Source organism: Mollisia scopiformis (assembly GCF_001500285.1).
Source record: "Mollisia scopiformis unplaced genomic scaffold LY89scaffold_7, whole genome shotgun sequence".
Classification (NCBI taxonomy): domain Eukaryota; kingdom Fungi; phylum Ascomycota; class Leotiomycetes; order Helotiales; family Mollisiaceae; genus Mollisia; species Mollisia scopiformis.
This window is the reverse complement of record NW_017263587.1, coordinates 181,768-209,382: the sequence shown is the minus strand read 5'-3', so window position 1 is coordinate 209,382 and position 27,615 is coordinate 181,768. Positions and strand designations below refer to the sequence as shown.

At 46.7% G+C, this 27,615-nt stretch overlaps 12 protein-coding genes across 12 annotated transcripts; 5 read left to right on the top strand and 7 right to left on the bottom strand.

Annotated features, from left to right (window-relative positions):
- Positions 1-1,406: 1,406 nt before the first annotated feature.
- LY89DRAFT_779606 (uncharacterized protein) lies at positions 1,407-3,665 on the bottom strand. Its single transcript, XM_018222311.1, has one exon. It carries the CDS (start codon positions 3,442-3,444, stop codon positions 1,513-1,515), a length of 1,932 nt encoding a protein of 643 aa, XP_018074041.1. The 5' UTR covers positions 3,445-3,665; the 3' UTR covers positions 1,407-1,512.
- Positions 3,666-5,750: 2,085 nt separating this feature from the next.
- Positions 5,751-6,732, top strand: LY89DRAFT_779605 (uncharacterized protein). Its single transcript, XM_018222310.1, has 3 exons — positions 5,751-6,105; positions 6,164-6,342; positions 6,390-6,732. The coding sequence occupies exons 1-3, from the start codon at positions 5,861-5,863 to the stop codon at positions 6,671-6,673; spliced, it is 708 nt and encodes a 235-aa protein (XP_018074040.1). The 5' UTR covers positions 5,751-5,860; the 3' UTR covers positions 6,674-6,732.
- LY89DRAFT_457921 (uncharacterized protein) lies at positions 6,733-7,688 on the bottom strand. Its single transcript, XM_018207661.1, has 2 exons — positions 7,569-7,688; positions 6,733-7,511 (listed from the first exon to the last, which is right to left on the bottom strand). The coding sequence occupies exons 1-2, from the start codon at positions 7,615-7,617 to the stop codon at positions 6,793-6,795; spliced, it is 768 nt and encodes a 255-aa protein (XP_018074039.1). The 5' UTR covers positions 7,618-7,688; the 3' UTR covers positions 6,733-6,792.
- Positions 7,689-9,677: 1,989 nt separating this feature from the next.
- LY89DRAFT_779603 (putative purine permease) lies at positions 9,678-11,800 on the top strand. The gene is made up of 4 exons (XM_018222309.1): positions 9,678-9,937; positions 9,985-10,664; positions 10,721-11,264; positions 11,317-11,800. Exons 1-4 carry the CDS (start codon positions 9,785-9,787, stop codon positions 11,686-11,688), a joined length of 1,749 nt encoding a protein of 582 aa, XP_018074038.1. The 5' UTR covers positions 9,678-9,784; the 3' UTR covers positions 11,689-11,800.
- Positions 11,801-12,573: 773 nt separating this feature from the next.
- Positions 12,574-13,391, top strand: LY89DRAFT_549186 (uncharacterized protein; the record flags this gene model as incomplete). Its single annotated transcript, XM_018208282.1, has 2 exons — positions 12,574-13,106; positions 13,160-13,391. Coding segments are annotated over 2 exons (765 nt in total), but the record flags the coding sequence as incomplete, so codon positions are not given.
- Positions 13,392-13,699: 308 nt separating this feature from the next.
- Positions 13,700-14,884, bottom strand: LY89DRAFT_779601 (uncharacterized protein; the record flags this gene model as incomplete). Its single annotated transcript, XM_018222308.1, has 2 exons — positions 14,615-14,884; positions 13,700-14,488 (listed from the first exon to the last, which is right to left on the bottom strand). The coding sequence occupies exons 1-2, from the start codon at positions 14,798-14,800 to the stop codon at positions 13,700-13,702; spliced, it is 975 nt and encodes a 324-aa protein (XP_018074036.1). The 5' UTR covers positions 14,801-14,884.
- A 284-nt stretch (positions 14,885-15,168) lies between these two features.
- Positions 15,169-15,872, bottom strand: LY89DRAFT_666544 (uncharacterized protein; the record flags this gene model as incomplete). Its single annotated transcript, XM_018212918.1, has 3 exons — positions 15,169-15,465; positions 15,519-15,618; positions 15,673-15,872. The coding sequence occupies 3 exons, from the start codon at positions 15,870-15,872 to the stop codon at positions 15,169-15,171; spliced, it is 597 nt and encodes a 198-aa protein (XP_018074035.1).
- A 233-nt stretch (positions 15,873-16,105) lies between these two features.
- Positions 16,106-18,939, bottom strand: LY89DRAFT_457858 (zincin). The gene is made up of 3 exons (XM_018207660.1): positions 17,476-18,939; positions 16,775-17,418; positions 16,106-16,710 (listed from the first exon to the last, which is right to left on the bottom strand). Exons 1-3 carry the CDS (start codon positions 18,802-18,804, stop codon positions 16,491-16,493), a joined length of 2,193 nt encoding a protein of 730 aa, XP_018074034.1. The 5' UTR covers positions 18,805-18,939; the 3' UTR covers positions 16,106-16,490.
- Positions 18,940-20,031: 1,092 nt separating this feature from the next.
- On the top strand, positions 20,032-21,812 carry LY89DRAFT_611426 (5-methylthioadenosine/S-adenosylhomocysteine deaminase n1). Its single transcript, XM_018210580.1, has 2 exons — positions 20,032-20,770; positions 20,824-21,812. Exons 1-2 carry the CDS (start codon positions 20,312-20,314, stop codon positions 21,796-21,798), a joined length of 1,434 nt encoding a protein of 477 aa, XP_018074033.1. The 5' UTR covers positions 20,032-20,311; the 3' UTR covers positions 21,799-21,812.
- A 457-nt stretch (positions 21,813-22,269) lies between these two features.
- LY89DRAFT_457842 (putative gibberellin 20 oxidase) lies at positions 22,270-23,826 on the top strand. Its single transcript, XM_018207659.1, has one exon. It carries the CDS (start codon positions 22,563-22,565, stop codon positions 23,577-23,579), a length of 1,017 nt encoding a protein of 338 aa, XP_018074032.1. The 5' UTR covers positions 22,270-22,562; the 3' UTR covers positions 23,580-23,826.
- A 694-nt stretch (positions 23,827-24,520) lies between these two features.
- On the bottom strand, positions 24,521-25,809 carry LY89DRAFT_682571 (uncharacterized protein). The gene is made up of 3 exons (XM_018214532.1): positions 25,701-25,809; positions 25,189-25,637; positions 24,521-25,139 (listed from the first exon to the last, which is right to left on the bottom strand). The coding sequence occupies exons 1-3, from the start codon at positions 25,770-25,772 to the stop codon at positions 24,812-24,814; spliced, it is 849 nt and encodes a 282-aa protein (XP_018074031.1). The 5' UTR covers positions 25,773-25,809; the 3' UTR covers positions 24,521-24,811.
- A 382-nt stretch (positions 25,810-26,191) lies between these two features.
- On the bottom strand, positions 26,192-27,067 carry LY89DRAFT_666539 (uncharacterized protein; the record flags this gene model as incomplete). Its single annotated transcript, XM_018212917.1, has 2 exons — positions 26,192-26,278; positions 26,339-27,067. The coding sequence occupies 2 exons, from the start codon at positions 27,065-27,067 to the stop codon at positions 26,192-26,194; spliced, it is 816 nt and encodes a 271-aa protein (XP_018074030.1).
- Positions 27,068-27,615: the final 548 nt, after the last annotated feature.

Below are 27,615 nucleotides of genomic sequence, written 5' to 3'. Positions count from 1 at the left end.
CAGTTCCAAGACGTCTAAAGTATTCGTCTTGAGGAAGCATCTCTCGATCATAGAAGGGTTTCGCTCAGCAAAGAGACCAGACGATCCATTGGGTGCTTTAGTGGCAGCTATATTGACCACCGCATGCCCATAGACTTGGCTCATCAATGCAGATTCATGTCGCCAGTCATTTTCATCGTCCTGAATTGAAGAATGGGAGTTTGCCCCAACAATGACTTAGGGTGACATATAGCGGATTGATATGTTTCTCGCCTGTGATACAGAGACGGGCAGTGTCACCAGAGATCTCAAAGAGTCGTGTTGGTGGACGGGATGCCATATACAGAGGGCAGCTATGGGTATTTTGGCATGTCCAGAGCCACTTCTTTATATACGGAAGCGTAGAGACTGAATTTGTAGAGGGGCCAAGATTTAAGCAAACTTCATCTTCACATGACTTTAGCATACAATTCCGATAAATCGATTTTATGCCCGCACCTGAAGCCGAGGAGGCCTTTAACTCAACGGAGATGGAATGGTTCATGTTGCTCTGAACATCCGAATCTCCCTCCAACCTTATTGATAGCAAGACAGGGCTTATCCATCGTTCTGCTGCTCCCCGGTATGCGAATGCATCTGATGTTATCCTCATGTTGCTGGACTGGATGCGGACAAGCATGCCAGAGCAGTATTCTGTCAATGACTTCATGCTTTCAAGGAAGCGTGAACATAGCAAACACCCGACATTTGCTGATGCGACCAATTCCGAGGTCTATGTGTGGGACGGTAAGACGTCTCCAGACATCTTTTTGAGGGAATTTCGAATCGTGTCTCCTTGGTTAAAAGCATTGCGACAGACAGAACACAACTGGTCACGCTTAATATGCTTCAAATCGTCCATTGCGCATTCAGCTGAGGGAAAATACTCGAAGGTCGTGATGAAAGCTCTGGCGAATTTCAGCTCGTGCCTACATCATTGATATATTGTCGCTTCCTGATTGGACAAGTGTTTGGTGGTACAGAAAAACAGAACCCTTGCTTGTGATATATAAATTTCCTAAGCTAACACCAATTTCATGCTATATATATATACACGCTTTTGGTACTGATGCTATCGCTTCTGTCTACATGAAATACCTCGTTGACGGCAACCATTTCTTCATACTCACAATACCCCGCAATGACCCCGCATTTGAAGGCGCTACAGAGAACGAGCATTGCTCATCCTTATTATCCTCTTGACATCGTACTCATCGACTATCTCGCAAATCGTCACTCTCAATTCCATTACCTGCGTAAGTTGTGGCGAGAACCTTGGAAGAGTGTCTTGTTTACGATCACGTGTTGCCTGGCCACGCCCTATTAGCATTCCCGTTCAATTTTGGCATTCTTGAGCTAACAACTTGAGTATTTATTATTAGCTTGGTCTACAAATCCTGAACTACCAACGCCTACTACTACTTGAGAGGAATACTCCAACTGTTATTTCTTAGTGCTTATTTCTGCTGACAACACTTCCTAGTTTCTCATATATTAAAACGATTGTACAGACTCCTCGCCCGAAACCTTGTCGTAAGAGAATGGAGCCCAAGGTCTTCGTCCGATAGTACCCACTTTGCCAGTGCCCAAACTTGCTTTCAAGGACACTCTCTTCAGATTCTCATCAGCGTCAATAACAGCAACTTGCACCTGTATCTCGCCTACTTTCTCGTCGTCCGATGCACCGGTCCATGGAGCTTTGGGGCTTTCAACTTCTCGAATCGTGGCGACAATGCTACCTCCCCCCATCGCACCTCCCAGAACTGCACTTTTGAGATCCAATATGTTGAACTTAGGTAGATCTTTCCAAAACGACCATCGGAAGGCTTCAATGATCCATATGATAAGGCATATTGCATTCAGAGCGCAGGTAAGCAAAATGTACATCCGTGTCCCGATTTGGGATGCTATGCCATTCTCTCTATCGAATACTTCTCGAAATTGTGCAGGGTCCCATGGGCCATTCGCATTATTCTCCCTGTACTCGACGATTTGGGCAGCAGTGAGTAGGAGGAGGAGGTTGTCGATGATGCTTTCCCATGACTGTTGCATACATGGTAAGAGGCTATTGTCGGTAAATTGGGCAGTGTTTGTAGCGTTGCTGCTGCATGCCTGGGCGTTGGCTAGAAAAGCCTCGCCCAAGACAGACCCATATAGAGTGGTGCTGACCATCGACAATGCTGTAATTTGTTCCAGAACCAAAGTTTGTAGATGCCATGTAGGATCCACTGCGTTCTCTAAAGGTTCGTCACTATTTGGAGTCACAGTAATGACCATATTTGGACTTGATTGCGAAGGATACGTGACCATAATATCGAACATCGTTGGAATAAAGTTTATGGTGCACTGGGTGGCGTTCATGAACTTGTAATTGAAGCCAGCGGCAGTAGAAATGTAGTTGGGATTATATGTCGAGTTTGTGGTCTGCCATGCTACGGTTTCATCTACCGACCAGCCCCAAGTAGTATAGAAAGAAGTACTGTTGATGTTGCTGCCGTCTGGAAGCTGACCCTTTGCTTCAAAGATGGCGGGAATGCCTTCGTTTTTATTTTCAGCTTGGAGCTGCCATAACGACCAGTCCGCAGAAGTCAGTGACGAGTTGTAATTGCATAGGACTTCCGTGTTGAAGCCAAGATCTTGATACGTATAACTGGCCAGGACACTATCACCCCAATTTTGAGATTGTTGGGTATCGGAATGGCCAACAGCTGCACCCACGCCATAAGACCTTCCAGAGTAGAAAGCCCCGTCGACATCGATTCGAGGAAGATAATCGGCGTTCGCGAGAGACACAGTAGACGCTGCTTCGAGGAGGCCATCAACGAAATCGCGGCCAGGGCAGCTGCTGTACGGCCCGGCCATAAGGAAAAGGCCCTGATTCGGAAAAGAGGCAGGGGACCTCCAGCAATGTTTAAGTTCGTCGCCATTAAAGTTGTGAATAAAGTTGTCGGCACCAAGAATGGGAACATAAAGGTTATTGCTGCCAGTTCTCACGCTGGGAGATAGCGCGAGAGAATTGGCCCAAAGAAAAGCTGGGACTTTCATGAGGCCGTAGACAAGTATAACCAATGTCATACTCAGCCATGGGAGTGACAGATCTATGCGTCCCAGACATATTGCGGCTCTGTATTTCAGAACATCCAGTGTTGAATTCGACCTGCACAGGGCTATTCGTGTTGCGAAATTGACGAGGGTGAGCAAAGCAAATATCTGCACAGCAGCCAAGATTTCGACCACTACTTGGATGATACCGGCCATGAAACTGGGTACCGATGTCCATGCTACATGTTGAAAGTTCCAACGAGTTAAGTTGAGGTAGAGAAGGGCCGTGCTAACAGTCGTCGTGATGAGCAGAGCGATCAGGGGAATTGTTTTTGTGAACCACCCTTCGAGATGGGAGTTTGGAAAATGAAGCCCCGAAGCCATCTTCTCCTGATGCTCCGGCGCTGAAGGAAGTCTGAAAATGCTGGACTGAGAAGGACTTGAGTGAGAACCTGAGAAAATAGCGAGAACGAGAAGTGGAGCTAGAGTTCCACAAGAAGAGCAAAACTGCAGAAATTGGAAGATTTGATAAATATTAGAATAAAGTACTCAACAACCATTGCGGATAAAGTGTAGGGGAGTGCAACCAAGCCATAGCAGACACCCGCATCTGGAGCCTCCACGAACAAACAATGTGGAGCGGCTATGCGCGATAACAATAGCAAGTCTTGGCTGGCTGCATGTCTCAGATCTAGAAAGCTAGAGTTTGCGATATCGCCATCAATATGTCGAAATCAGCCACCGAGGGGGGAAAAAAGAAAAAGCAAGCCTCAGCATGCTTTCGAGTTAGGGATTCAATTGAACAGATCGGCTGCTTTGAAAATATGAATGTCCCAAGCATGAAACCACAACACAAAAACTCCTGCAGCACCTTCAACAATTCAGCAATTGCAGCCATTGAACAGCACTTGATCCAACACCGTCTAGAGTGCAGATATTGAGTGTGTACATTCATTCTAGAACACTGCTCGCAAGCCACCAGCGTGGATATATACCAACTCCGCACGCAAGCAGCGTAGCCGTGTCACAACTTCAGCCTCAGCTGAACCTGGAATTACTTTTTTCTTTCGCTTATGGACCACTTAAAATGACATAGTATATCGAGGATGCGGGCAAGCGAATGTGGCTGAGGGCCGAGGCTCAATAGTGTGAACTTAATGGGAAAGAGTGCATGAGATATATCTACAAATAGTTTAGGAAAGTACAGCGGACAGGGGCTGTGCAGGGAGCCGCAGAGAAACTGCGGCTCTGTTATTGTTTGCGTTACAGTAGGGAATCCCCTTTTCCGAAGCTCCAACACCAGACACAGATTAATGTCCTGAAATTAGCAGCTCTATCGTCAAATTTTGTTCGCTTGTCTCACCCATAGCAGCACAGAACAAGAGAACGAATATTCTTTCAGCACTTTGATCTTTGTCTCTCGGAGCCGAAAAGCCGTTAATCTTGAACTTTTTTGCCTCTGGCATGAAAGCAACAAGAGATTCTTCATCCCGCCCGAAGCACAAAGCGATTGTATCAATATCAAGAAAGGACACTCAACAAACATGTCAAAGAAGTGTGACTAACAAGTACCATAGAACAAACCCATTTTTTCACTCATAAAGGTCGGCGACAACGGGAATTTGGAACAATTAAAGTACCTCAAGTATAATACCATTGTCATTTCCATCCTAGATACCCTCAAATCATAACACATCAACATCATCTTCAGCTCCTACACCCAAACAGACCATCTAAACTCAATCTACTCAATCCAACCAAACAACTCAACCATCACCTTCAAAATGGATTCCAAAATGGATTCCAGCACCATCAACAGGATCTTGCAAGACCCCATTCTCGCCAGACAACTTCTTGTCGCCATTACTGGTATTCCCAACGGTCCATGGCCAGCCTTAGCAGACTTCACTCCTAAGCAGAGGGAAGCTCTCTCTCTTGCACTGAACACTCTCCTCGCTGCTCCTCAACGCGAATGTAACGTCTGCGCCCCACTTCGCGCAATGGGTCTGGAAACAAGTTGCTCTAGATGCGGTTGAGTATACAGGTAAGTATGTATTAGATGTAAATTAGACAATCCATGTATTTTTATCGAAATATCACCCTTTTAACGCAAATGTGAACGTGACCAAGAAAATAGTGTACATGCCGCTCTTTGAGTAACTGTGCATCCTCCTACCTTCATCCCGGAAGGTCAAATTATCCAGAAGGAGTTCATGCTTCGTGATCGTGCAACTTGGCTCATCTTCTTGTTCAAAGAAATTTGAGGACCTCGCAACCTTGAATCTCCGCTGCTCAGCAAGTACCGTTGAATGCTAGTCGTAATGATTATCTCAAAGCCATATTTGTTAAGCGTGCAAAGGAGCGAAGAAGCAGAAACGAATGAACTCAAGATCCGTTACTCTCTGTGGAAGAACGAGATATCAAGACTTAAAATAGAGTGATGATACCGTTTCGTAGGATTCATGTGGTGGAAGTCCTAAACTCCAGAGCAGTATTCAAACGTCGCACCACCCCACCTCGCCCCTTTTCATCTAAGCGAACGATCACGATGCAACAATGTTTTGCTGACTTGGCAACTTACATCTCGTACAAAAAGACCTATAACGTTGAACAAAAGTGCGGTGTTGACCCACAGTGACTCGCACAAACGTCAGCGCTAGGCAGAGACGCCAGATCAGGTTGCTGCTCCGGAAATTGCAAACAGCTCATATCAATTTGTCAAACTTCTGCATCACGTATTAAAACAAGCCCACCTCTCTGATTACCACCCAGAATTTTTTTACTAAAAGCAATTGCGAAAATGTCATCCACAGAACCACCAGCTCCCGCTTTCCGTTCCGTCGAGCTAGCAACCGCCGCCGATCTTCCCGAAATCGCCGAAACGATGCAGGCAGCCTTAATCGTTGATCCCTTCTGGACGGGCATGAAAGGCACCATTTCCCTTGAAGAAGAATATAAGTTCATCTACGACAACCTAGTGCCGAGAATCGTCAAAGGGACGGAATATGGCGCCTGCGAATTTTGGAAAGTCGTAGATGAAAATGGGTGCGTTTCTACTTCCTTGTTCAGGATTATTTGTGAAGACTAAATAGATGAACTAAAGGAAGATTCTTGGATGGGCTGGATTCGGAAAACCGATCGTCCTTACGGAAGAACAGAAAAAGGCGGCGAATAGCACGTATATATTTCCTCCAGGCAGAAATGAGGGACTTTGTGACTTGTTTCAAAATCGGATCTTGCCTGCTGCTGCGAAGAATGGGTTTGATCCTACGAGAGATTTCCGTAGGTCTCTCTTTGACGACTTAGTTCGGGACTAATAGCTGGAATAGAGAGACAAAATACAATGGTTCGTCCTGAGTACCAGCGCCAGGGAATCGGACGTATGCTCACGAAGAAATTAAATGAGATTGCCGATGCGGGAGGAGCAGCGACACATGTTCGTGCTCGACCGGGGGCTTCGGCATTGTTTGTTCAGATGGGGTATGAGATCTTGGAGAGGATTGATTTTGACTTGGGTGATTATGGAGCTGAGGGTGGAAAGACGGCACTTTTCGTTATGAGACGGCCACCTGGGGCGAAGGAAGAGAAGGGAAAGAAGCTGGATTGGAGTTGAATGTACGAGAATGGGCCAATTTCAATCTGGGTAGTAAAAATAATATCCGAAAGAATGAGACCTAGTCCCTCGTCTCTCAGAGTGTATAGAAAGGTCAAGATCGTTAGCTAAGACGACAGCTAAATCTCAAATCGATCTCCCTTGTCTGCTCTCAATGCCCACACAATCGCCAACGGAACCAGATTTCTGTCGTCAATCCCAACCACATGACGAGGCGCAGCATGTTCAGCAAAGCGATCCGACGAGTATCCTTCATGTTCCCGCACGCACATATACAGACTTCGTCTACTGTATCCCAGCGTTTTCCTACCATGTCCGAAAGCGGCGGTACGCATGATGACTCTAGGGTCCGACTTGCTGGACCATTTCTTGTCCAGCAAAGAAGTCACCTGATCATCATTGAGACCACGGGTATCGTAAATTCGAAGGAAGGGTTCTTGATTAACGGAGTGTAGAAAGTCTTTCATGTTGGAGGCGCTCATATTCAGCTCTGGAATATGCATGTGTTTTTGATGTTTATGAAGACTCATTGTCCCCTTCTGCACGATGTGTGCTGAGAGGGTGAAGAATTTCGGAAGCCTGGTTACATTGGTGTGTCTAGAGCCATAGCCTAGCCATTCGTTCTGATTGTCGGTGCCGTTGAGTCTCAACAAACGCCATGCTTTGTTTTGGATGTCGACATCGACAGCAATGTGTTTGGTTTGAGGCGTGCTCCCGGAGATTCGATGGAAGTATTGGAATGTTTCGTTACCCTGTACAACTGGCTCCAAGCGAGAAGCATAGAAGAATTCGCGAGACCGAACATCGGGCGTCACCGAGCGAATCTTGAAACGATACTCTGATATCTGTCAGCTTGAAAACAATTTCGAAGTTGAAATATGAGAGCGGTTCTTACCCGAATTCATGCTGACTCTCATGTTAAATCCATTGCAAGAATCCTTCATCTGATTGTACCATCCGATGGGAGCACCAGCAAAGAATCTAGATTCATGAGCAAGTGTGGTTCAAAGTTGCGGTTTCTGACTTACCCAATAAAGGGAAGGATCGTAGAACCACCGATTATAGCAGCGAGAACATAACCTGCAAGCTTGGCGCACATCTTCCGCTTGCTTTTGGTTGACATATCTTCCAGGCGGAGAGTAGGGCTGAATATCTTCGATCCCATTTCCACCAAATGCAAAGAAAGGACCCCAGTGATTATGATCAAGAATATAAATGCTAAGATGATCAACAAAGACACCCAGTTTTCGTATTTCTTCTCCCAAGATGGGTAGTTGTATGGTTCGTTTTGCCATTTCGCGAAGAAGACCAGAAGGACGCAGACCAAACCATAAATGACCGCAAGAGCAGTACACTCAAGTGCGATGGCTGCACCAAATCCTTGCCTGTTCCTCCGTAACCTGTCACGAAATTTGTCCCAGCTTGTTGACTCTCTGGTCACATGTGCAGGCAACGTAGAGCATATATTGGTGCATGAAGCTTTACAAAGTCCGGGATGACAGGCCTCGTGGCAAGTCTTCGATTGTCCGTGAGTGCATACCACTCGTCGGAGGCAGCGACCATGGCATGCGTTGGGTCGTCCGCCGCACCAACATGTGGCTGTAATGAGTGGCCTCTGGGTAGCGCGACAAGATGGGCAACGCCAATCGTTGAGGTGAGAACTGTACATTGCCTGGACGCATTGGATATGGCACACATTATGGCAATCCAGACATTGCCAAAACTTGTATCCATCGACATCCGCGCGAGTAATGGAGTCTGTACAGATAGCGCACAGAAGGCTACAACGTCAGCGAGGATTTGCGCCCATCACGCAAGGAGACATATGTTCCGTTATTGATTTCTTCAAGCATCTCTTCACTGCGATGGCGGGGAGGTGAGAAGTCTGCCATCTCGGTGTCATTTTCAGATTGGGAGGGATTCTCAGATGACGAGCCGAAGCTCTTCATCCTAGACAACCATTGTGGAAAGCCCATTGTGCGTGGTTGGTCGGAGGGTTCTTCGTCAGCTTGGGGGGAGATTGTTCAATAATTTTTGTCAAGAAGTTTTGGATTATGCACAATGTTCAAATATATATCAGACGAAGATGTATGAACTCATCATTGTGGGAGATTCACAGTCCGTTACTGACCGATGCCTTCTTGGTGGCTTCCATGACGTTCTTCGTACCGATTTTAAGATATATCGTGGCCCCATCATGGGACGGCTTATGCGCTATGGACTATTAATCACTGACGAAGTTACTCCAAGTCAATTGATAGGCTGAACTAGATTTGACAGCTGCGGGAGAGCTAGGTCGTCCGGTTCTGGTAGTGAAAATATCATCTGACCTCATGAGCTGATTATTCTTCTAGAAGCCTAAAGCGTAAGAACCAAGGCCAGTGATGAAATCAAATGCAATGGTATCTAGAACTAAAATGCAATAGCAGGAAGTGATAGCCTGGAAACGAAACAGAAGAAAGCGCTGCAAACTAAATATCATGTGACGAAGAGTAGTAAAAGTGGAATTTCACTTGAGATGCAATCTTGTTCTTTACGGGATAAACATTGAGACACCTAATGTGAAAGAAGAAGCTCGTCTAAACTAAGTCTTCTGGAGTATGACCTTCAGAGACTTGTCTCAGAGCTGAATTTTCGAGGCGTGAGCCGAACCAGTCCTCGGGTGACAATCGAAGCCAAGGGGTGCATTAATGAGAGTTCATTATTCACACCCATCCATATCCGAGGAACCGGACCAAAATCAATATTGCAGAACGATAGGAATGTACCGATTGAAAATCGATATCTCAAAAGTCGCACATTTTTATTTTCTCGTACAAATCGTTGTGGAGTGGGGCTTCCCCAGATTCTAGGCTTCGGCGGGCGACTCCGACAGTGATAAGGGACCATCGCCAACAATGCAGCAGCGCTGATTGGCCGCGGAGAGCTCCTGGGATCTTATCACTCCCACTCTTCGTGATAGAGCTCCAGGATCTTGAGATGAAGCTCATCAGACGCAAGTAAGATGGAGATGAAAGTTTTATAGAAGAGCGTTTCCGCAATGTTAAAATTTGAATCTCATCAGCATTTCAATTGTGACTTTCAATCTTTGCTTTGACAAGAATTCGTGAAATGGAGACTCCAGCCAGTATCGAGAAGCTCGGCCATGAGCAAGATGTCCAGTATGCTTCTTCATCTACGGGAGAAGTAATGCAGTCGCAGAAGAACACTTGGGGATACTGGAAGCACTACTTCACAAGTCGCGAAGGCTGGATTGGTGACTATGTAAGACTTCAAAGGCATACGTTGAGTCGAAACTGACAAAAGTCCAGGATTACTTGTACCTCATTACTCCCAATATATGGCCCCTGAACCGCAGATACAAAGACTATGAAGCTCCATTCTATGGGCTCAATGACGAAATTCCAATTCTCTTGACTCTCCTGTTGGGACTGCAACATGCACTCACCATGATCGGATCCATTGTTTCGCCGCCTTTGGCCATTGCTGGTGGGGCATTCTACTTCGACCAAGAAATTACTCAGTACCTCGTCTCAGCAGCATTCATTACCACTGGTATTGCGACCGCCTTGCAGGTCACCAGAGTTCATATTGCGAAAACGCCGTTCTTCATCGGAACAGGCCTGCTCTCTGTGGTTGGACCTACTTTCGATATCCTCCCAATCGCTTTCAACTATACAGCTATGCGATACAAGAACGGAACGTGCCCAACTGCTGCCGATGGTACACAATTGCCATGTCCTGATGCTTGGGGAGCTATTCTTGGGACGATGCTCTGCACCGTTTGGATCCAAATCGCCATGTCGATGGTTCCACCCAAGAAGCTCAATAAGATCTTTCCAAAGATTGTAACTGGAAGTCTGCTGCTCCTCGTCGGCGTGTATCTCATTAGTAATGGCATGCAAAACTGGGGCGGTTCGAGTAATTGCAATGGAGGAACAGGATTTTATGCACTGTGCCCAAACACCGCTGCACCAAAACCACTGCCATGGTATGTTGTTAAATTCAGCTTTTCCCTTCACCATATGCTAATGTCCAATCTTGCAGGGGAGATCCAAAGCTCATCGGTCTTGGCTTCAGCGTCTTCGTTACTGTCATCGTTGTCGAGCAATTCGGTTCGCCACTCATGAAGTCTGCCTCAATCATATTCGGTCTCGCAGTTGGATGTGCGATTTCGGGAGCGACGGGGTATTGGTCCAGAGATAACATCGATGCAGCACCCGCAGTGACATTCCTCTGGGTCCACACTTTCAAACTCTCTGTTGACGGTGCCCTCGTCCTCCCCCTATTGATCATGTTCATCTGCGAAGCCGTCTCCTGTATGCCTGACATCCTAGCGACCGCGGAAATTTCCAATGTAGATATCGAAGGGACGCAATTCAACAGTCGTATCCAAGGCGGTATCCTCTGCGATGGACTTGGTAGCTTGATCAGCGCTTTCGGAACAGGTCTGCCGATGGTTTCACAAGCAGGAAATAACGGCGTCATCTCCCTAACAGGATGTGCAAGTCGAAGAGCAGGATGGTGTGCGTCAGGATTCTTGATCCTAATGGGTATATTCGGAAAATTCGGAGCAGTCTTCGGGAGCATGGTATGTCTTCCTACCTCTTCCAATCTTCTCATTTCTGACAGACATTGTGTAGCCACCATCGGTACTTGGAGGGATGCAAGTTTTCTTGTATAGTACCATCGCGGTCGCAGGTGTTCGTGTGTTGGGACTGATCGAATGGACTCGTCGTAATCGATTCATCCTGACCGCATCGCTGGGAATTGGCTTCATCGATATCGTCCAGCCGAGTTGGTTCGACCAAGTTCTCGATTACAGCGGAGCGAATGTCCATCTGCAAGGCTTTGAACAAGGTGTCAATCTCATCGTTGAGACTCCCTTCATCGTCGCGGCTGTGATCGGCGTATTCTTGAACTTGGTTCTGCCAAAGGACAGTAGCAAGATGGATAGAATTGTGAGGGATGCTGGTGGCAGACCAGTCCTGGAAGGTCGAAAAGAAGAGGAGTAGAGAGGAATGAAAAGTATAGACGTTTGTGTATAGAATCTAAATCTGCGAATGTCCCAGGATTAGGCGGACAATCATAACTCCAAAAAGTCGAAATGAAAATATCTCAAGCCCCACTTTTTGACCCCGCCATGTCACATGACCCTCGGTGTCCTCCAAGCAAGTAGGTAAATTCCAAAGGTTTTCTGCTGTCGCATTTAGGGCTCTTCTTCTCCGAATCGAGGCTGACCATTCATTCTTATCTAAACAATGCGAAAAATTGACTATCGTGTTCGAGATTTCCAATGGGTATAATGCCCTGTTGTCCGGGATAAAGCGTAGAGGCTTGCTTGGTGGCTTAAGCCTCAAGCTCCCTGTAATATTGCGTCCCGCTGTCGTTTGCTGGGGGCAGCTTTTTTGACACAGCTTGCAAAAGACCAAGCCCGAAATTGTACAGGCAAGATATATTGGTAAACAGCATCAACAGATTCCTTGAGACGAGCGCGGTCTTTGCAAAGCCTTGCAAGATAGAGATCTGCCTGTCGAGTTTCTCTTTGCGCTCTCGAGAGGTCCCCTTTTTTTACCGAGCGCCACATTCCCACTTAGGACAGCTATTGAAACTAAACGCTCTCTCGAATCTGTGGCGTCGACAGTTTCAGCGCACTCCGAATTGGGCTTAAGACATTGACAATGCCATTTAATCATTATAAACTGCGTTCCTTTTCCCTTTCCATATTCCTCTCTTTTCGTGCATCTCGGTCTCTGCCTCTTCTCGCATTTCGCGGCGTCATTCTTACACTTAGCATCCGAGATTCACTTCACTGTGAAATCTTCACGATGCGTGCCACTCTTTCTATTTTTGCATTCACATTCCTTTTTGCATCCCCGATCCTCGCCCAATACCCCAAATCTCCCAAGCGCGGTCTCGTATCCGTCTCGACCAACAATCCTGGCGACGATCAGTTATTCGTTCAACCTAATAATGGCTTGACTTGGTATTACAACTACGGCCTCTCGCCAACTTCCGCCTACAGCAATCTCACGCAAGACGACATCGAATTCGTGCCTATGCAATGGGGCGTCAGCAATACGACTGGAAGCTCTTTCCTCTCAAATGTAACCTCTTTAATCAACAAGGGCCGAAATATCACGCATGTGCTTAGCTTCAACGAGCCCGATGTGAATTTCACGGCGAGCGGCAGTCAGGTATCGCCTGATCTAGCTGCTGCAAGTTGGATTCTGAACTTTGATCCGCTAAGGAAGATGGGTATCAAGGTCGGCGCACCTGTCGTGTTTGCGTCCGAATCGGGGTTCACATGGCTGGATAATTTCTATTCTGCGTGTCAGAAACGGAAATCGAACTGCACGGCCGATTTCATGAATATCCATATCTTTGGCAACATTTCATACGTGGAATCTTATCTTGATGAGTACAAGCAGAAGTCAGTTCCTCTAGTTTCGGTACAGAGTCTCAAAACTAACTCTTATATGCTAGATATCCGGGCATGCCACTTTGGATCACCGAATTCGCGCTCTCATATTCTCCCATTCTGGCCACCGAGACATTTTTCAACCAATCCATCACTCTCTTCGATAACGATACCAGCGTGGAGCGATACTCTTATTTCGGGGCTTTCAGAGCGTCAGCGAGTAATGTGGGGTGGAATGCCTCAATGATAGACGGGGTTGGTAATTTGACGGACATTGGGAGTTGGTATCTGGGGGGTGCTGAGGTCGCACAAGCGACTACCACAAATTCTTCCGGGGCGGCGAGTACAAGTAGTGCGAAAAGTGAAGCTGTTATGCTGAGTAGAGGCGGTATGGGGACGATTGGAAGTGTTGTGTTGTTATTGCTGCCGCTATTGGCTTACTGCTAAACTGAGCTTTTGAGGTGTTTCACAACTCTGCTGGGAACTCAACGGTATTGCGATAGAAAAGATTTTGAATTGCCAATCCTGTTCTTTGGTGTTTCCTCCGAGATCTAGGTGTTCGTACATGCGATCTGCATACCATCCGAACTCGCAGATTTCAATGCTCACTTCGAGTAGGGTCTGATTTCCGTACATTTCAATACCCTTCTGGGATTCCCGAGCGAGTCCTTCTCCTTATATGTATCGCTCTTCCAACCGACTCCACTGTTTCCAAAGTACGGCAGATTTGCCAGTCCAAAACATCTTTCCAACTCCCACCTCCTCAAGAAATCAACCTCCGGTCCTGCATATACACGATATCCCGGCATGATGGAAGGAGGAAGCGCGGCGTCATATGCTGTCGAGGCTTTGGATCGTGCTTCCAGTAGTTGGGCTCTTTTGTAAGGATCTGTGACGAGTGTAAATCCCTTACTCTGGCAAATAAGGTGTTCTTCGAGAGATGGGACGACAAGGAATAATTCTTCGAGGCTCGCGAATAACCCGAGTTCGGGCAATTGGCAAATCGCATTGGTGTCTGGTGGTACATAACGGCTATTTATAGAAGATTGATGAGACCAGTACGAGTAATCGACAGCAAGAAACCGAATGTGTTCTAGGATCACAGAAGAATTGAGGATCGAGAGGGTGGCGAAAACTTCATCTTGACTCCGGATGCTTGACCAATCGTGTGTCGAGGTACAGTAGAGGAAGTCCACGGCAGGGTTGAAATAAACAGGATGTTGTAACTTTGGGATCAACGATGGGTATGAGAGTTGTGCTACTCTTCGTGAGACTTGGCATATCGTCATTAAAGGCGGTATGTTGAAAGCATATGTATATGCATTAGTGGTGGTGTTGTAGATGATTCGAAGTACGCGATGCGTCACGGAACAAGGTTCAAGTGCGTGTCTCCACTGCAGCAGATTAAATCATATTCTCTGTGGGCAATCTGTGTGAGAAGGGTTGAAATGATCCTCAGGAACCCAGTGGCCCAAATCGATAGCAAGCGAGGATGACGAACAAGTGAGTTTGTCACTTACTACTTTTGCCTGTAATTCGATGGGCAATTTAGGGAAAGCTTGGAATGACTCAAGGCCGCCAGAAATAGTTGGAGTGAGTAGTTTGACTACTGGGTCTGGATGAGGAGGTGGTGGATTCTGAGGCTTTGGTGGGAGGGCGTCGATAGTGAGCATGCCTGAGTCTGATATTGACAGAAGATTGCCCATAACGGGGCCAAAGCGCTTTCTTCTCGCTTTGGAGTAAAAGTCTAGAAGATCGTTCACGTCGTGTAAGCGTGAAGTGTGATAAAAGAAGGGGGGATGGCGGGTATGTTGGTTGTCGTCAGATTACAGGGTGCGAGTTTCCAACATGTTGAGAACATCCGATTGGCTACAAGCTCGGTACCTTAGGAGGCCGTGTTAATACGTCCTCAGCACTTTAAAATACTAGTACTCCATCTCAAAATGAGCAAATATACTTTATTGTAGTTATCTTATCAATAATCTCGCAATAATCAATTGAAGAACTCATTCAGCACCGTGAAGCAAAATCCATGGAGAATATGAAAGCATTCTCTTTGCTATCATGTACCCTCTTAAGCCTCATCGCCTATATACTTTCCAAAGAAATCCTTCAAAATAACTTTCTCTTCAATTTTGCCTTCAACCTCAACTTGATTCCGCTCAGCTCCAAGCAGAATCGCAACCCATCTAACCCACTCTGATGACCTATTCTCCCATGCGTGCATAGTGCCCCTCTGGAACACAACATCTCCAGCGTTACAGACAGTCTCTTGGATCGAGGTCAATGTGCCATCAGACGCGACGGAGGGAGTGAGTAGATGAATAGATCCATTTAGAATGATATCGTAGTCGGTTGACTGAGTGCGATGCTATGTTTGTCTGTGAGCGGTCTTTTCAAAGCTTCTGATGTTGGAGTATATACCATCGGGACCACCTGTCCAGGTGCAACATCATTAAACCTGATGTTTGCTCCATTTGGAAGAACCAGTCCTCCGTTGGTTATCTCTCTAGGCATGACGTCCCTGACCAAGTTAGAGGACTGAGTTGAAAATTTTCTGATTCTGATAAAAACTTACCTTCCGTCGTTGCTGGTTGGAATGTTCTCGTGCGTGAAAACAGTTCCGCGGCAAATAATTCCACCCAACTCTTCAATCTGTGCAAGATCTTCGACAAGTACTTCGACAGCCGGTTCTGGTGTCTTTCCTGCAGATAGATGTACTGGAATGGGTAAGTTGGACGTTACGATGCGACGGGGTGGTGGGAGTGAAGCGGACATCATGATGACGTTTTGATATATTCTGCTGCTGTGGTAAGTCGATTGCAGATGAGCACATCCTTTTATACCATTCGATATTGCATTTCGAAATAAACTCCAAGTCCGTATTACAGCAGGTTCATGAGCTCCGTACCAACGCCAAGACGCAAAATCGTCTATTTCGATATGCTTAGAGCCATTCAAAGCCACCAGCGGAGCTGTGGAACCATCGGGAACTCAATCAAATGAGTACAAAGCATGCACAACAAATCTAGATCGTATTAAGACCCAAAGACCAATTGGATGAATCTCGCCAAACACCATTTTCCTAAAAGGGACTTCTCCGTCGTAAGATTATAGGATCAGAAACGAACGGACATCCCTCACACAACGCAAAATCCTCAAACACAGAGATTAATGACGTAGCTAGCAACCGAATTGAATCTATCATCGCGGAGTCCGTCCCTCTGAACAGCATGCACAGTCGTAGAAGTGAAGTCCGAGAAGATCAAATTCCAAGAATGGTAGGTCTCAAAGATAAGAACACTAGCCTGATTAGTAGTCAAATTGCTGAAGGTACCTAGAAGAAGCAGATAATAATGTGCGCTGGATTTGTGAGACATGATGAATCATTGCGCACTAGCAACGAGAGGGGTTGAGCTGACCTCCCGCCAAACCCAGCTCTTCATACCTCGCCGCAGCATTGGGTTTCCGTCCCAGAAAATCTTCTAGAAGTTCCATCCCATTGCGGCTTCCACCTTTCTCCAGCACGACTCGTCTATATCTCATTCCGACCTCCTTACTCATAGGATCTACTTCGAACATTGACTTGAACAGATCTTGAGCGTAAGCTTTACCCCTGCGAAAGAAAACTCGTCAGCCATCTATGGATTTCACAGATCGAAAGACATGATCAAACTTACAGAGGATAAGCGTAGTATCCTGCATCATAACCTCTGATATATGCACCTATTCTCGCACAACCATGACCCCACTCCCACCCCTCCCCTTCGACTTCCAACCCACTCATTAGTGTAATATCGCTCATCGTTTGGTTCCACATCTGAGAAAGATTCATACCTTCCACTTCTTCGCGAGAAGAGGGCGAGTGAATTGCCATATCGAATATTGCAAAGTGACATTGTTTCAGTGTGGCCAACGCCTCGTTCGACCTTCTAGTCGCAACGAGGTTCTGGATACTCTGATCGTCTAACTTTTCAGCTGGTCTCTCATTCTCTCGTCCTTCACTATCTTCCCACGCTTTCAGCATCTCCTCGGAGATGTATGAGTAGTGACAGCCAAGTTCCTTGATCACGCTTGGAGTCCACCACCAGTTTTCAAGCATGATGCTAGGGATTTCAACGAAGTCTCTAGTTGTAGCAGTGCCATGAAAGATTGCAAATTGGGTCCTGGATACGAGGTTATGAATTGCGTGACCGAGTTCGTGGAAGAGCGAACGAGTTGAGTCATGGGATAGTAGTGTTGGTTTTCCCGGCTGTGGAGTAGGGAGGTTCATGACGAGCGCCGAAGAAGGATAATGGTATTCTCCGTCTTCTGAAAAATATCCCTGTAATGTTTTAGCTGACGGAACGAAATACCAACAACGAAATTGGGGTAGTGTTACTGGCTGGAGAAGATAATGTCCCGCATGATTGAATTTGTGGTCGCGTGGAAAGAGGTCGAGGTATAGATATCCCACAAACTCTCCTTGATTGCACGCATCGCTGTCCTCGCTGCCCTCCCAAAGAGTGAACACAGACACTGAGTCGTGCCAGGTCATCACATGTTCGTTGCCGAAAGTTGAGTTCTCGTCTGGTTTGATCTCGACAAATTGCAGCCCGAACAGGCGCGAGAATGTAGTCATCATGCCAGCAAGTGACTTTTCCAGCGTGAAGTACTCGGAGAACTTCTTCTCATCGAAAGAATGATTTTGGGCTTTGCTAATGTTGGAGTAGAAATTATAATCCCAGGTAAAGAACGTGTCAGTGCCGACGCCTGATTGCAGTGCCGTTTCCTCCAGATTTTGGGCTTTCAATGCTTTCAAAGCCTCAAGCTCTTTTCTTGCAATCATTGTCAGTTTCTCCCGAAACCCGCTGAGAAAATCGTTGACGAATCCTGTTGACCCTGCCATCTTCACTTCGAGTTGATACTCAGCATGATTTTCATATCCCAACAACCTCGCAGTTTCGTCTCTCAGAAGTACGATCTCTTTCACCCTTGGCACGTTGTCCGGGCACCGATTGTCGTTACCGACATAGATCTTCTTCCGCGTTGTTGGATTTTTTGCATACTTCAATGCCGCATCATAATGTGGTTTCTTGAACGGGAGCCACAACTTCCCCGCCTTCTCTCCTTCTCCCTTTTTCAAACCTTTCCGTATGTTATCCGGCACACCATCAAGTTCCGATTCGCCGAGCCAGATTCCAGAACTTGAATTAATACTTTTTCTCGAGGCAATGAGCTTTTCATGAAGCTCTACCTTAATCTGAGCGAATCTCTTTTGTTTCTCGGACTCAATGATTCCCATGCCGTTTCTTGCAAACTCGCGGTGTTTGTATTCAAGATAGAACTGCGACTCATTGTCCAAATTAACACGTCTCTCGAAGACGGCATGGACTAGTTCAAAGAGATCTTTCCTCATCAATGTCTCGGAATCGAATGCAGTGAAGAGTGCCTCGGAAGCATTGCTTGCTTCACGCAATTCTGCTGATGTGGATGTTGAGCTGTAGAATTTGGAAATCTTCCTCTTGCAAAGTGAAGCATTCTCATCGTGAGCGAGTGGAAGCAAGACATTGGCAAGGGTTGCCTTTTTTAGAGGTACCGAAGCAATGATAGCATCTTGCAAGCTTCGTGTCTTGTCAATGATAGCCCTGGTATTCGATATGAGTTCTTCGGGGGTTGCATCGAAGTTTGGCGGAGTTTGTGGAGGCGTGTTGAAAGCCGAATTAGTCATGATTGGTAGAAAATGAATGTACTTGAATCGACGCGAATAGTTGGAAGGTTAGATGGTTTTGTATCGCTGTGCTAATTCGGTGAATCATGGGTTTGAGTCGGATGAAAGAAAACTCCGACGAAACGAAGATGCGAGGAATCTACAGCCTATCTGATGTTGTTGACAGGTACGAGTTGCGAGCAGCCTTATATATCGGTATGCATACACATATAATTGCAAAAGCTACATCTATCTTGAAGGAATTCTGGCATTGGGTGTCTCAGCTCGATTATGCGAACGAGGTTCAGGAACGCGCGACTTGCGAACTCCAGTCTCGAGTCAAGAACCAATTATCTGTCGAGTGCCCTGAACTCCCGGTGGCACGGCAATCATGTCTCAAGGTAACAATCAAGTATTTTGAGTGAGGAAGAAAGAAAAAGCGAAAGCGAGAAGAGACCTTCCAATTTTAGTGGTGACTGATCAATCACATGACCTAGACAGAGACAACTCATCATCTCCTTTTTTTCCGAGAAGCGCTTTTCTCATATGTGACCATCTTATCTACGGGCCAGATCAGAGCTGTCAAACTAGAAGAATAGTCAAAGTTCGGGTGGGGCTTAGTAAAGTGGTGTTGAAGACTTCAACCCCTGTCGAGCCGAACGAATCCACGTTTCAATCATTCAAACACATTTCTGGACATCAAACGATGAGGATCCTAGCAGATCCTTTGGCATATATGCAAGAACTTCGGCTTCGTGAACCGCTTTTGCGTTAGTTGAGAGCTCCCCGAAGACAGGGGAAATCCTCTTCAGTCACGTGGCAGTTGTCGGTGTCAAATCCTTTACCCATGGAAACAGCTTCAAAGACGGCGTCGAAGAAGAATCCAGAGAAGAAGGCAGTGAGAATGAAGTGCATAGTCACCTCTTCAAATCATGCTCTCAAGGAGACACTAGTCTTATTTCCAAGTTTCTGTGCACTTTAAATCGTCAGCTTCTGGGGACCTACGGAGCAAGGATATTGTTGCTATTTTGAGGAATGCAGATACGCAAACTATGGTCAAGCGATGACTACTTCCGATAACTATCCCTCTCATCAGAAATCAGCTCCCAGCAGGTGCCTTCGAGAAAACACGTGCAGGTTCAGGAGGCGAGGTGTGGATATCATATTCTAGGTGTGTCAACATCGTGTCGGAGTTGGCCGCGATAGGGAGCAACGGCAAGAAACCTGGGGAAGCTAACCCACTTCAAGATTTCACGATGATTCCGGAAAACTCAAATCCTTGACTAGATTTGATGTTCGGTGGCTGCCTATCTGAATGGGATATCGTCAATCTCTGAGATTTGAAGTCGGAATGTGCCTCAAGTGAAAACGCCTCTGGGAAGGCCAACAAGATTCGCGACCTTCTCACTGCACTTCTCAAGAGTAGCTTGCAGCTGCTTGTTGAGAATATCAAGTTGAATCGCAGTCTCCAGCAAGCACTTATTGCAAGACCTCGGATGACAAAAAGTCTCACCATACAATACTCACAATGTCCGAACAGAAGTCAACACTCTACACAAACTGCACGATCATCACGATCAACTCCTCACGGGAAGTCATCCTGAACGGATATATTCTCGTAGTCGACTCCCGCATCACCTCCATTGGAAAAGCTACTTCTCTTCCTGATCTCCCAGGAAATGGAACGACTATCTCACTTCAAAATCGTATCGTTATTCCAGGGCTCATCAACACCCATGCCCACCTCGCACAATCTCTTCTCCGTGGTCTAGCTGAAGATCTCCCTCTTCATTCCTGGCTATGCGATGCTATCTGGCCACTTGAAGCCAGTTACGATGAAGAGGATGGATATGTAGCCGCCAAGCTCACGATTGCCGAGATGTTGAAGAGTGGGACAACGTGCTTTCTGGAAGCCATGTTGACGCACAGGAGTGGTTTCGAGAACGTAGTTCGAGCAGTTGGGGAGAGCGGTATTAGAGGTTGCCTTGTAAGAGTCCTCCAAGCACAAGTCTAAAATCTCATCAATTGATAGAGAAACAGGGAAAATTGGTCAAGTTCGAGGAAAGCAACAAAGACCTCAACATCACCGACCCGCGCGACAAAGACATCTCCTCAATGTCCATCTCATCCATGCTGTCAGCTCACGAGAAGCACCACGGCTCTTTCAATGATCGTCTCCACGTCTGGGCGGCAGCTGGTACACCTCGTGGCTCGCCGCTCTCGTCGCACCTCGGGATCGGTAAAGCATGCCGGAAACATGACATCGGACTAACTATGCATTGTGCCGAAGCTCCAAAAGATCTCACTATCTACAAGAATAGTTACGGATTGACACCTATGGAGTTCTGTCAGCAAGCAAAATTGACTGGCCCGAAAACTGTGCTTGCGCATATGGTGCATCTCGATCTTTCTGTTGATCTACCAATTTTGAAAGAGACGAGGACGACGGTGGCGCATAATCCGAACAGCAACTGTAAGCTAGCTTCTGGCATCGCGAAAGTACCTGAGATGTTGGACGCGGGTGTAAATGTCAGTCTGGGTACGGACGGTGCTCCTTGCGGCAACACCTATGATATGTTTCGAGAAATGCATCTGGCAGGTATCATCCACAAGGGTGCAAAGCATGACGCTGGGTTGGTTGGTGCTGAGACCGTGCTGGAGATGGCGACTATCAATGGAGCAAGAGCGCTGGGATTGGAGAAGGAAATTGGGAGTTTGGAGGTGGGGAAGAAAGCTGATTTCGTGGTTGTGAATCCAAGTGGGCTGCATACTGCTCCATATTTAGAGGAGCACATTTTGGATGGAGGAGTTGATCCAATGACGACTGTTGTGTATAGTTGTACGGGTGCTGATGTGGAGATGGTGGTTGTTGATGGAGAAGTGCTGGTGCAAGATGGAAAGTTAGTCACAATGGACGGAAGGGAAGTTATCGCAGCAGCTAGGAAGTCCATAAAAGGGATCAGAGAAAGATCGGGAGTGAAGGCTGTCAACAGGAAAGGGTGGAAATATGTATAAATTCAATCAAAAGCTTCTACTTCTTGCAAATCTCCTCAAGTCTGTGCATACACTATCGGGGCACAGAAGGTACACTTCTTCTGCGATACATATCTTTCATTTTCCTGGCCTGCAATATATACAACTGGCTCTATCATAAAGACTGTTCGCCCCGTACCTCCTGAAATCACTCTTCCACGTGACCAGACGGTTTTGACCTGGGAGATGAAAGGAGCTACAGCTGTGTGGAATAGCCATAGAAACGAGGTCGAATTCAGAACATGCTCACTCACTACTCTTCCCGCTTCCGAAGTCCCAGGGCTTGATGAATTCGAGGTCTCGACCCGCATGACAAATATCTCGTGATCTGAGCCACGGCCGAGCTCGCCCGAGTCACGGGTCCCACTCTTGGCTCGGCTGCCACCGCTCGATAGCTTCCCGCACTAAACTGACAACCAATGAGAATTCCATCGGAGGCAGCCGCTGATAGACCTCCTATCTGACTGATACGGAAAAGCTTCAGTGAGGCAATGACTTGAAGATCTGAGGTAAGTTTTGACAGACAATTCGGATTAAAGTGCCGGAAGGTGAACAAGCTCAAGATATATAGACTGCTCAAGGAAGCAGAATAGAGACAGAATAAAGTAAATGCACTCTCCTTCTCTCTGCAGACATATTACTAGACACTCATCTGCACACACAACCATACTTCACTCCTCTCCAACTCTCTCAAATCTATCATCTCTTCCACTATTCACCTCAATCCCCCTCCTTCATCCCACACAATGGCACCAACAAAGTACGCCGACCGAACAATCCCAAAAATCTCCCTCCACGACTTCTCGAACCGCATCGACGAAATCACCCAACAACTAGTCCACGCCGCCGAAACCGACGGGTTCTTCGGCCTCATCAACCATGGCATCTCCCTCGAAGAGATAGAAACCATGTTCTCAACCTCAGAATCCTTCTTCTCTCTCCCAGACTCAACAAAGTCCACTGTCCCATTCACCCACCTCAACGCCGGCTGGGAGAAGAACGCTCAGATCCGGCCCTCAACAGGTCAACCGGACCAGAAAGAGAGCTACCAAATGCAATTCGGCGCCAACATGTCGGGTCTCTGGCTCCCCGAGTCCACATTACCGGGCTTCAAAAGTGCCTCCTTGGAATTCATGAACAAAGCGCAATCTGTATCCGAAAAGCTTATGATCTGCTTTGCACGAGGCCTGGGATTCGATGACGAGTATTTTATCCGCGCTCACGATGTCTCGAGGCCAGAGTCCCAGACCGTTCTGCGCCTTCTACATTATTTCGAAGTCGACAAGAGCGTGCCTGTACCAGAGGGTTATTATAGAGCGGGCGCACATGTGGATTGGGATTTCATCACGCTGTTGTTCCAACGTTCTGGACAAAGCGGGTTGGAGATTTGTCCTGGGCGAGAAGTGTCTACTGGGTTCGGTATTGGTGATGTCTGGACGAAGGTCGAACCTGCGCCGGGAGAAATTGTTTGTAACATTGGCGATCTCTTGATGAGCTGGAGCGATGATCGGTTCAAGAGTACATTTCATAGAGTCAAGACTCCTACCGATGCTGAGAAGGATTATTTTGGGCCGAGGTACAGTATGGCGTTCTTCAATCAGCCGTGTACAGATGCGGTCATCCAGGGACCTGGAAAGAAGTATGAGGCTGTTACTGGGAAGCAGTTCACGCAGGCGGCGATGAACAGGAATTTCGCGGCGTTGAAGGCGAAGAAAGAGGCATTGGAGGGGGTTAAGATGGAGGCTTCTGTGGTTGCTTCTTGAACTGATTTTAGTACATATTAGCTTAGCAAATGAAACAACTCGCGACATATCTAGGTCATATGTACTCTCTTCTGATCCGAGAATCTGCGTGCCTGGTTCGTTTCCATTGGCATCTCCGCTAAGAAAGCGCTTATATGAAGATAATCAATATCTGGACTCGGAAACTGAGCTTTAGACTAGATAATATTGCAAAGTTGGTACATTACTTTATCCTACTTGATATTCTCCATTGAAGTCGGACGTTGACAAAGGTATGCTGAGCTAACCTCTCATTTTTACCACTCAATGTTGGACTTCCATAGTCTTTGAACAAGATACGCTGTTATGCAGGGAGGAATGCTGACATCTAGACGAGATGATTTTGTGGCTAAAGGCATGGGGCTTAAGCAACTTCACAAGTCAAAGTTGAAGGGCATTTCAGCCGAAAACATATCCTCCTGCGATGAAAGTGAAGTTTTCTTGAGAATAGATGCTCAGGAGCTGGCCAGCGAATTGATTGAGGAATACGGAAAGTAGCATAACTTAATTTAGATATGCTGGCTCATATCGAAGGCCCTATCATTTATAGCTTAAATACAACCTCGCAGAATAACATGTTGTATAGAGCAATAGCAAATATCAAAAGCAATGCAAGTGACGTGAAATGTTGCAAATCGGGCGTATTGGAAGGCATACGTTCAGCTATTATGAGGCGCGTTGCTTTTCGGTGCCGTGGAGATTGGGATATAAAATGATCCTAAAGTCCGTGGGACAATGATCGTGGGTTAAGTACTAATTGGCTACTGACATTTGAAGGCCTGAGTGGTAATTTGCATGAACCCAACTTTCCTCTTGTCTTGAAAGATGTGAACACATTGAGAATTTCAGCTTGAAATAGCTTTGAATTTTCAAGGAAATGTGAAGCTGAAATAACATTAATTTCCATCCCAATGGGCAGGTACGGATGGGCCCATAAGTTCTAATAGCGAACCAAGATTGACAGACAGCCTTGTTCAGTTGCAAGTATGGTTAGCATCGAGGCATTTTAATTCACAATTCATCTCTCACAAATTCGAACTTGTGACAGATTGACTTTTGTTGTATTGTACACATGCTTTTCTTTCCCCCCTGCGCCACCATATGCATCCTCCCATATCAACCAGTATTTAAGATACAGTTTCAACCGTTCCTCCCATCAAGTTGCATGAGAATACAACAGTGAAGTGTGCCCAATCGAAATCTTGATCGTCAATTTACTCGGCACGAGCCTTGGTCTTCGATGATGCGCCGCTCTTGACACGTTTGGCGGATGGTCGGTTCAAGTGGTGCTCGGGGATCCAGCTCTCATCATATGCCTTCTGGGCTTCAGCACCGGTAGTGACAGCTGGTCCATCGGCACCAATGACAGAGACTTGCTCATCAACTGGAACAGCCTTCTTGGAACCTGCAGATGATCGCTTGGCGCGCTCTCCACCCTTGCCTCCGCGCTTGGTTTGTGGGAAGAGGGCCTCGATCCAGGTCTTGTATACGAAGTAGAGGGTACCAGCGAATGCTGCGAGGAGGAAGAGGTAAAGGAAAATGCTAGATAATGTGAGTGGGAGCAAATGGCGAAAAGGGGGCTTTGGCATACATTTGAGGGTCGAAGATGGAAGTAGCTGGCTCAACGACGGTAACAGTTTCATTGTATGCCTGAATTTGGTAGACCTCTCCAGCAACGCTGCCGATAACGGCGATCAAGTTGAGACGGAGATCTTGTGGGTGAAGGTCGGTGGTGAAAGTAAAGGGGAGGCTCTGCTTCTCTCCAGCAGGAATGGAGACATCGTAACGAGTAGCAGTGATATTGCGAACAATGCCAGCGCTAGGATGAGTTCCCTCGGGCAATGGCTGTAAAGTAGACAGAGCTCCTCCAATGACAGCTATTGTGACTGGCTCGGCCTCGTTATTTGTGAAGTCCAACACAGCTTTTGTCGCGTGCCCATTGATGAGCTTGACACCGAAGACCTCGGACGACGGGAAGGAGGCAGACACGGAAACAGCGAGATTGGGGGTTGTGGGAGGACTTTCGAGCTCTTCTTCGACCTGCATCCATGACGTTAGCACTTGACCAGCTGTCGAGCTCGCAGGAACTGGTATTTAACTTACAGCATCGGCAGCAAAGACGCTGACAGCACGCAGAGCGAGAAGAGCAAAAGCAGTGTACTTGTAGAAACCCATAATGGCGACCAGATATCAATTGTCAATGTCCCGAGAGTTGTTGGAGATGAAAGGAGAGACAGGTCGGGAATGATGATGATGGAATTAATTGTGCTTTGATGCGATCTGGCTGTTCAATCTTTAGCGAGCACTAGCGTTCCGCCACTGACGACCAGCCCGAGCCAGCCCAGCTTGGCTTTAACTCACTCAAACCTCCTCTATCTTATACACTCCAAAATTGGCATAAAAAATGCTACTCTTGCTCTGCATCTCACATCGAATAATATGTGCTTTCACTCCACATTTTGACGGGCTTTTGCTTGTGTCGCGGCATGTTCATCCCATTGAAGCTCTCATTTCTGCTGCATGAAAAGATTGGACACATCTGCTGCTTTCCATTGCAACTATCCAAAACAAACGTCCCGCTCTTCTTTGGCAAGTCAAATGATTGTTACCGTGTACAAGCTCCCGTTGAAGCTCTCATATTCTAAACAATCGCTTTCGCAAGGATGCCATATGCCCAGCTTCTATTGCCATATCAGTTGGCTTGATCTACAACCCACTATGGCAAAGAGTCTTCGACTTACTGAGTGGCTAATTTGCAATACGCCACTTCTCTGGAAGTGACCTTTGGCCTTGCCAGTCGGCGATAGTAGAAGCCCCTCAGTGCGCCATTTGTCCAAGATCAGGGGCAGAAAGTGGAGTCGAGAAACATCTTTCAATGTCGAGAAGTCTTGGTCCAATAGTGCATGCCCGAATCCGCGAACCCCGAATTTATAGAACTTGTCCTGCAGATACATATCTTCACATCTCATAATACATCGATCTGCCGAGTCCACGATTTCTTTGCTCTTGAATGAGAATAGCTTTAGTGAACCAGCGATAGTTATGCTGCCACTAATCACCTGCCCAAATCTGTCTGGGGTTACATTCTCCGCCTTAACATCAATTAACGTGCTTGTCATAGGGTCGTTATACATAGGCTTTCCTAAGCGGATAGAACCGTCGACACTAGCCCATGACCATGAGGGCGCTCGATATTCATCTGCTTTTGTGATACATGATCGAAGCCGATTCGTCCTGCTCCATAACAATAGAGACAGTATGAGTCTGCGCCACAGACCAGCAAAGTAATCTTCAGATCTACCAAGTTCTGAGAACGATTTCGCGATGCCAGAAATTGCAACCAGTTTGTCGTTGGGTCTTGTCAACACGCATTGCGAATACCTTTGTAAGATATCGTTCCAGCAAAGGCCGGCAATCAGTGGATCTTTATGCTGACAAATGTCGAGTTTTAAGTTAAATGCCTCGTTCATGATGCCAGTGATACCCGAAGGGTACACTTCCGATGCTGTATGGCGGCGACATTCCCAGAAAATGTAATCGGACCCGAAATTTATCCTTCGCGGTGATAGGAACCGCTCTTGTAAAGCTCAACCACGCCGAAATAGAGGTTGCTCATTGTGATGTGGGTGTTGGTCGATGCTTTTATAGTCAATAAAGTATCGATAATTTACTCGATTTGAGTACTTGGATCGGAGAACGAGAGGTCTTAGTTGCTGAACTGCTCTTTCACGAAAAAGCCCACCATTACCATCTTCAGAAGCGACTGCAGCGATATTGCATAATGCTCCCTTATACACACTGCTCATATTCAAAGATTCGTGCAGCCAATCTTCAGAAGAATCTTGAAATATGCACAGACAATCAATCCACAGAAACTGCTGGCCTAATCTTTCTACGACTTGGACTGCGTCTTGAAAAGATTGGGCGAGTTCTGAAACCGGAATACCTTCAAAGAGTTGGTGTTTCGTCTCAATTGTGAGCTTGAGGAATTGGGCCGCACCCCAACAATGGCTCAAAG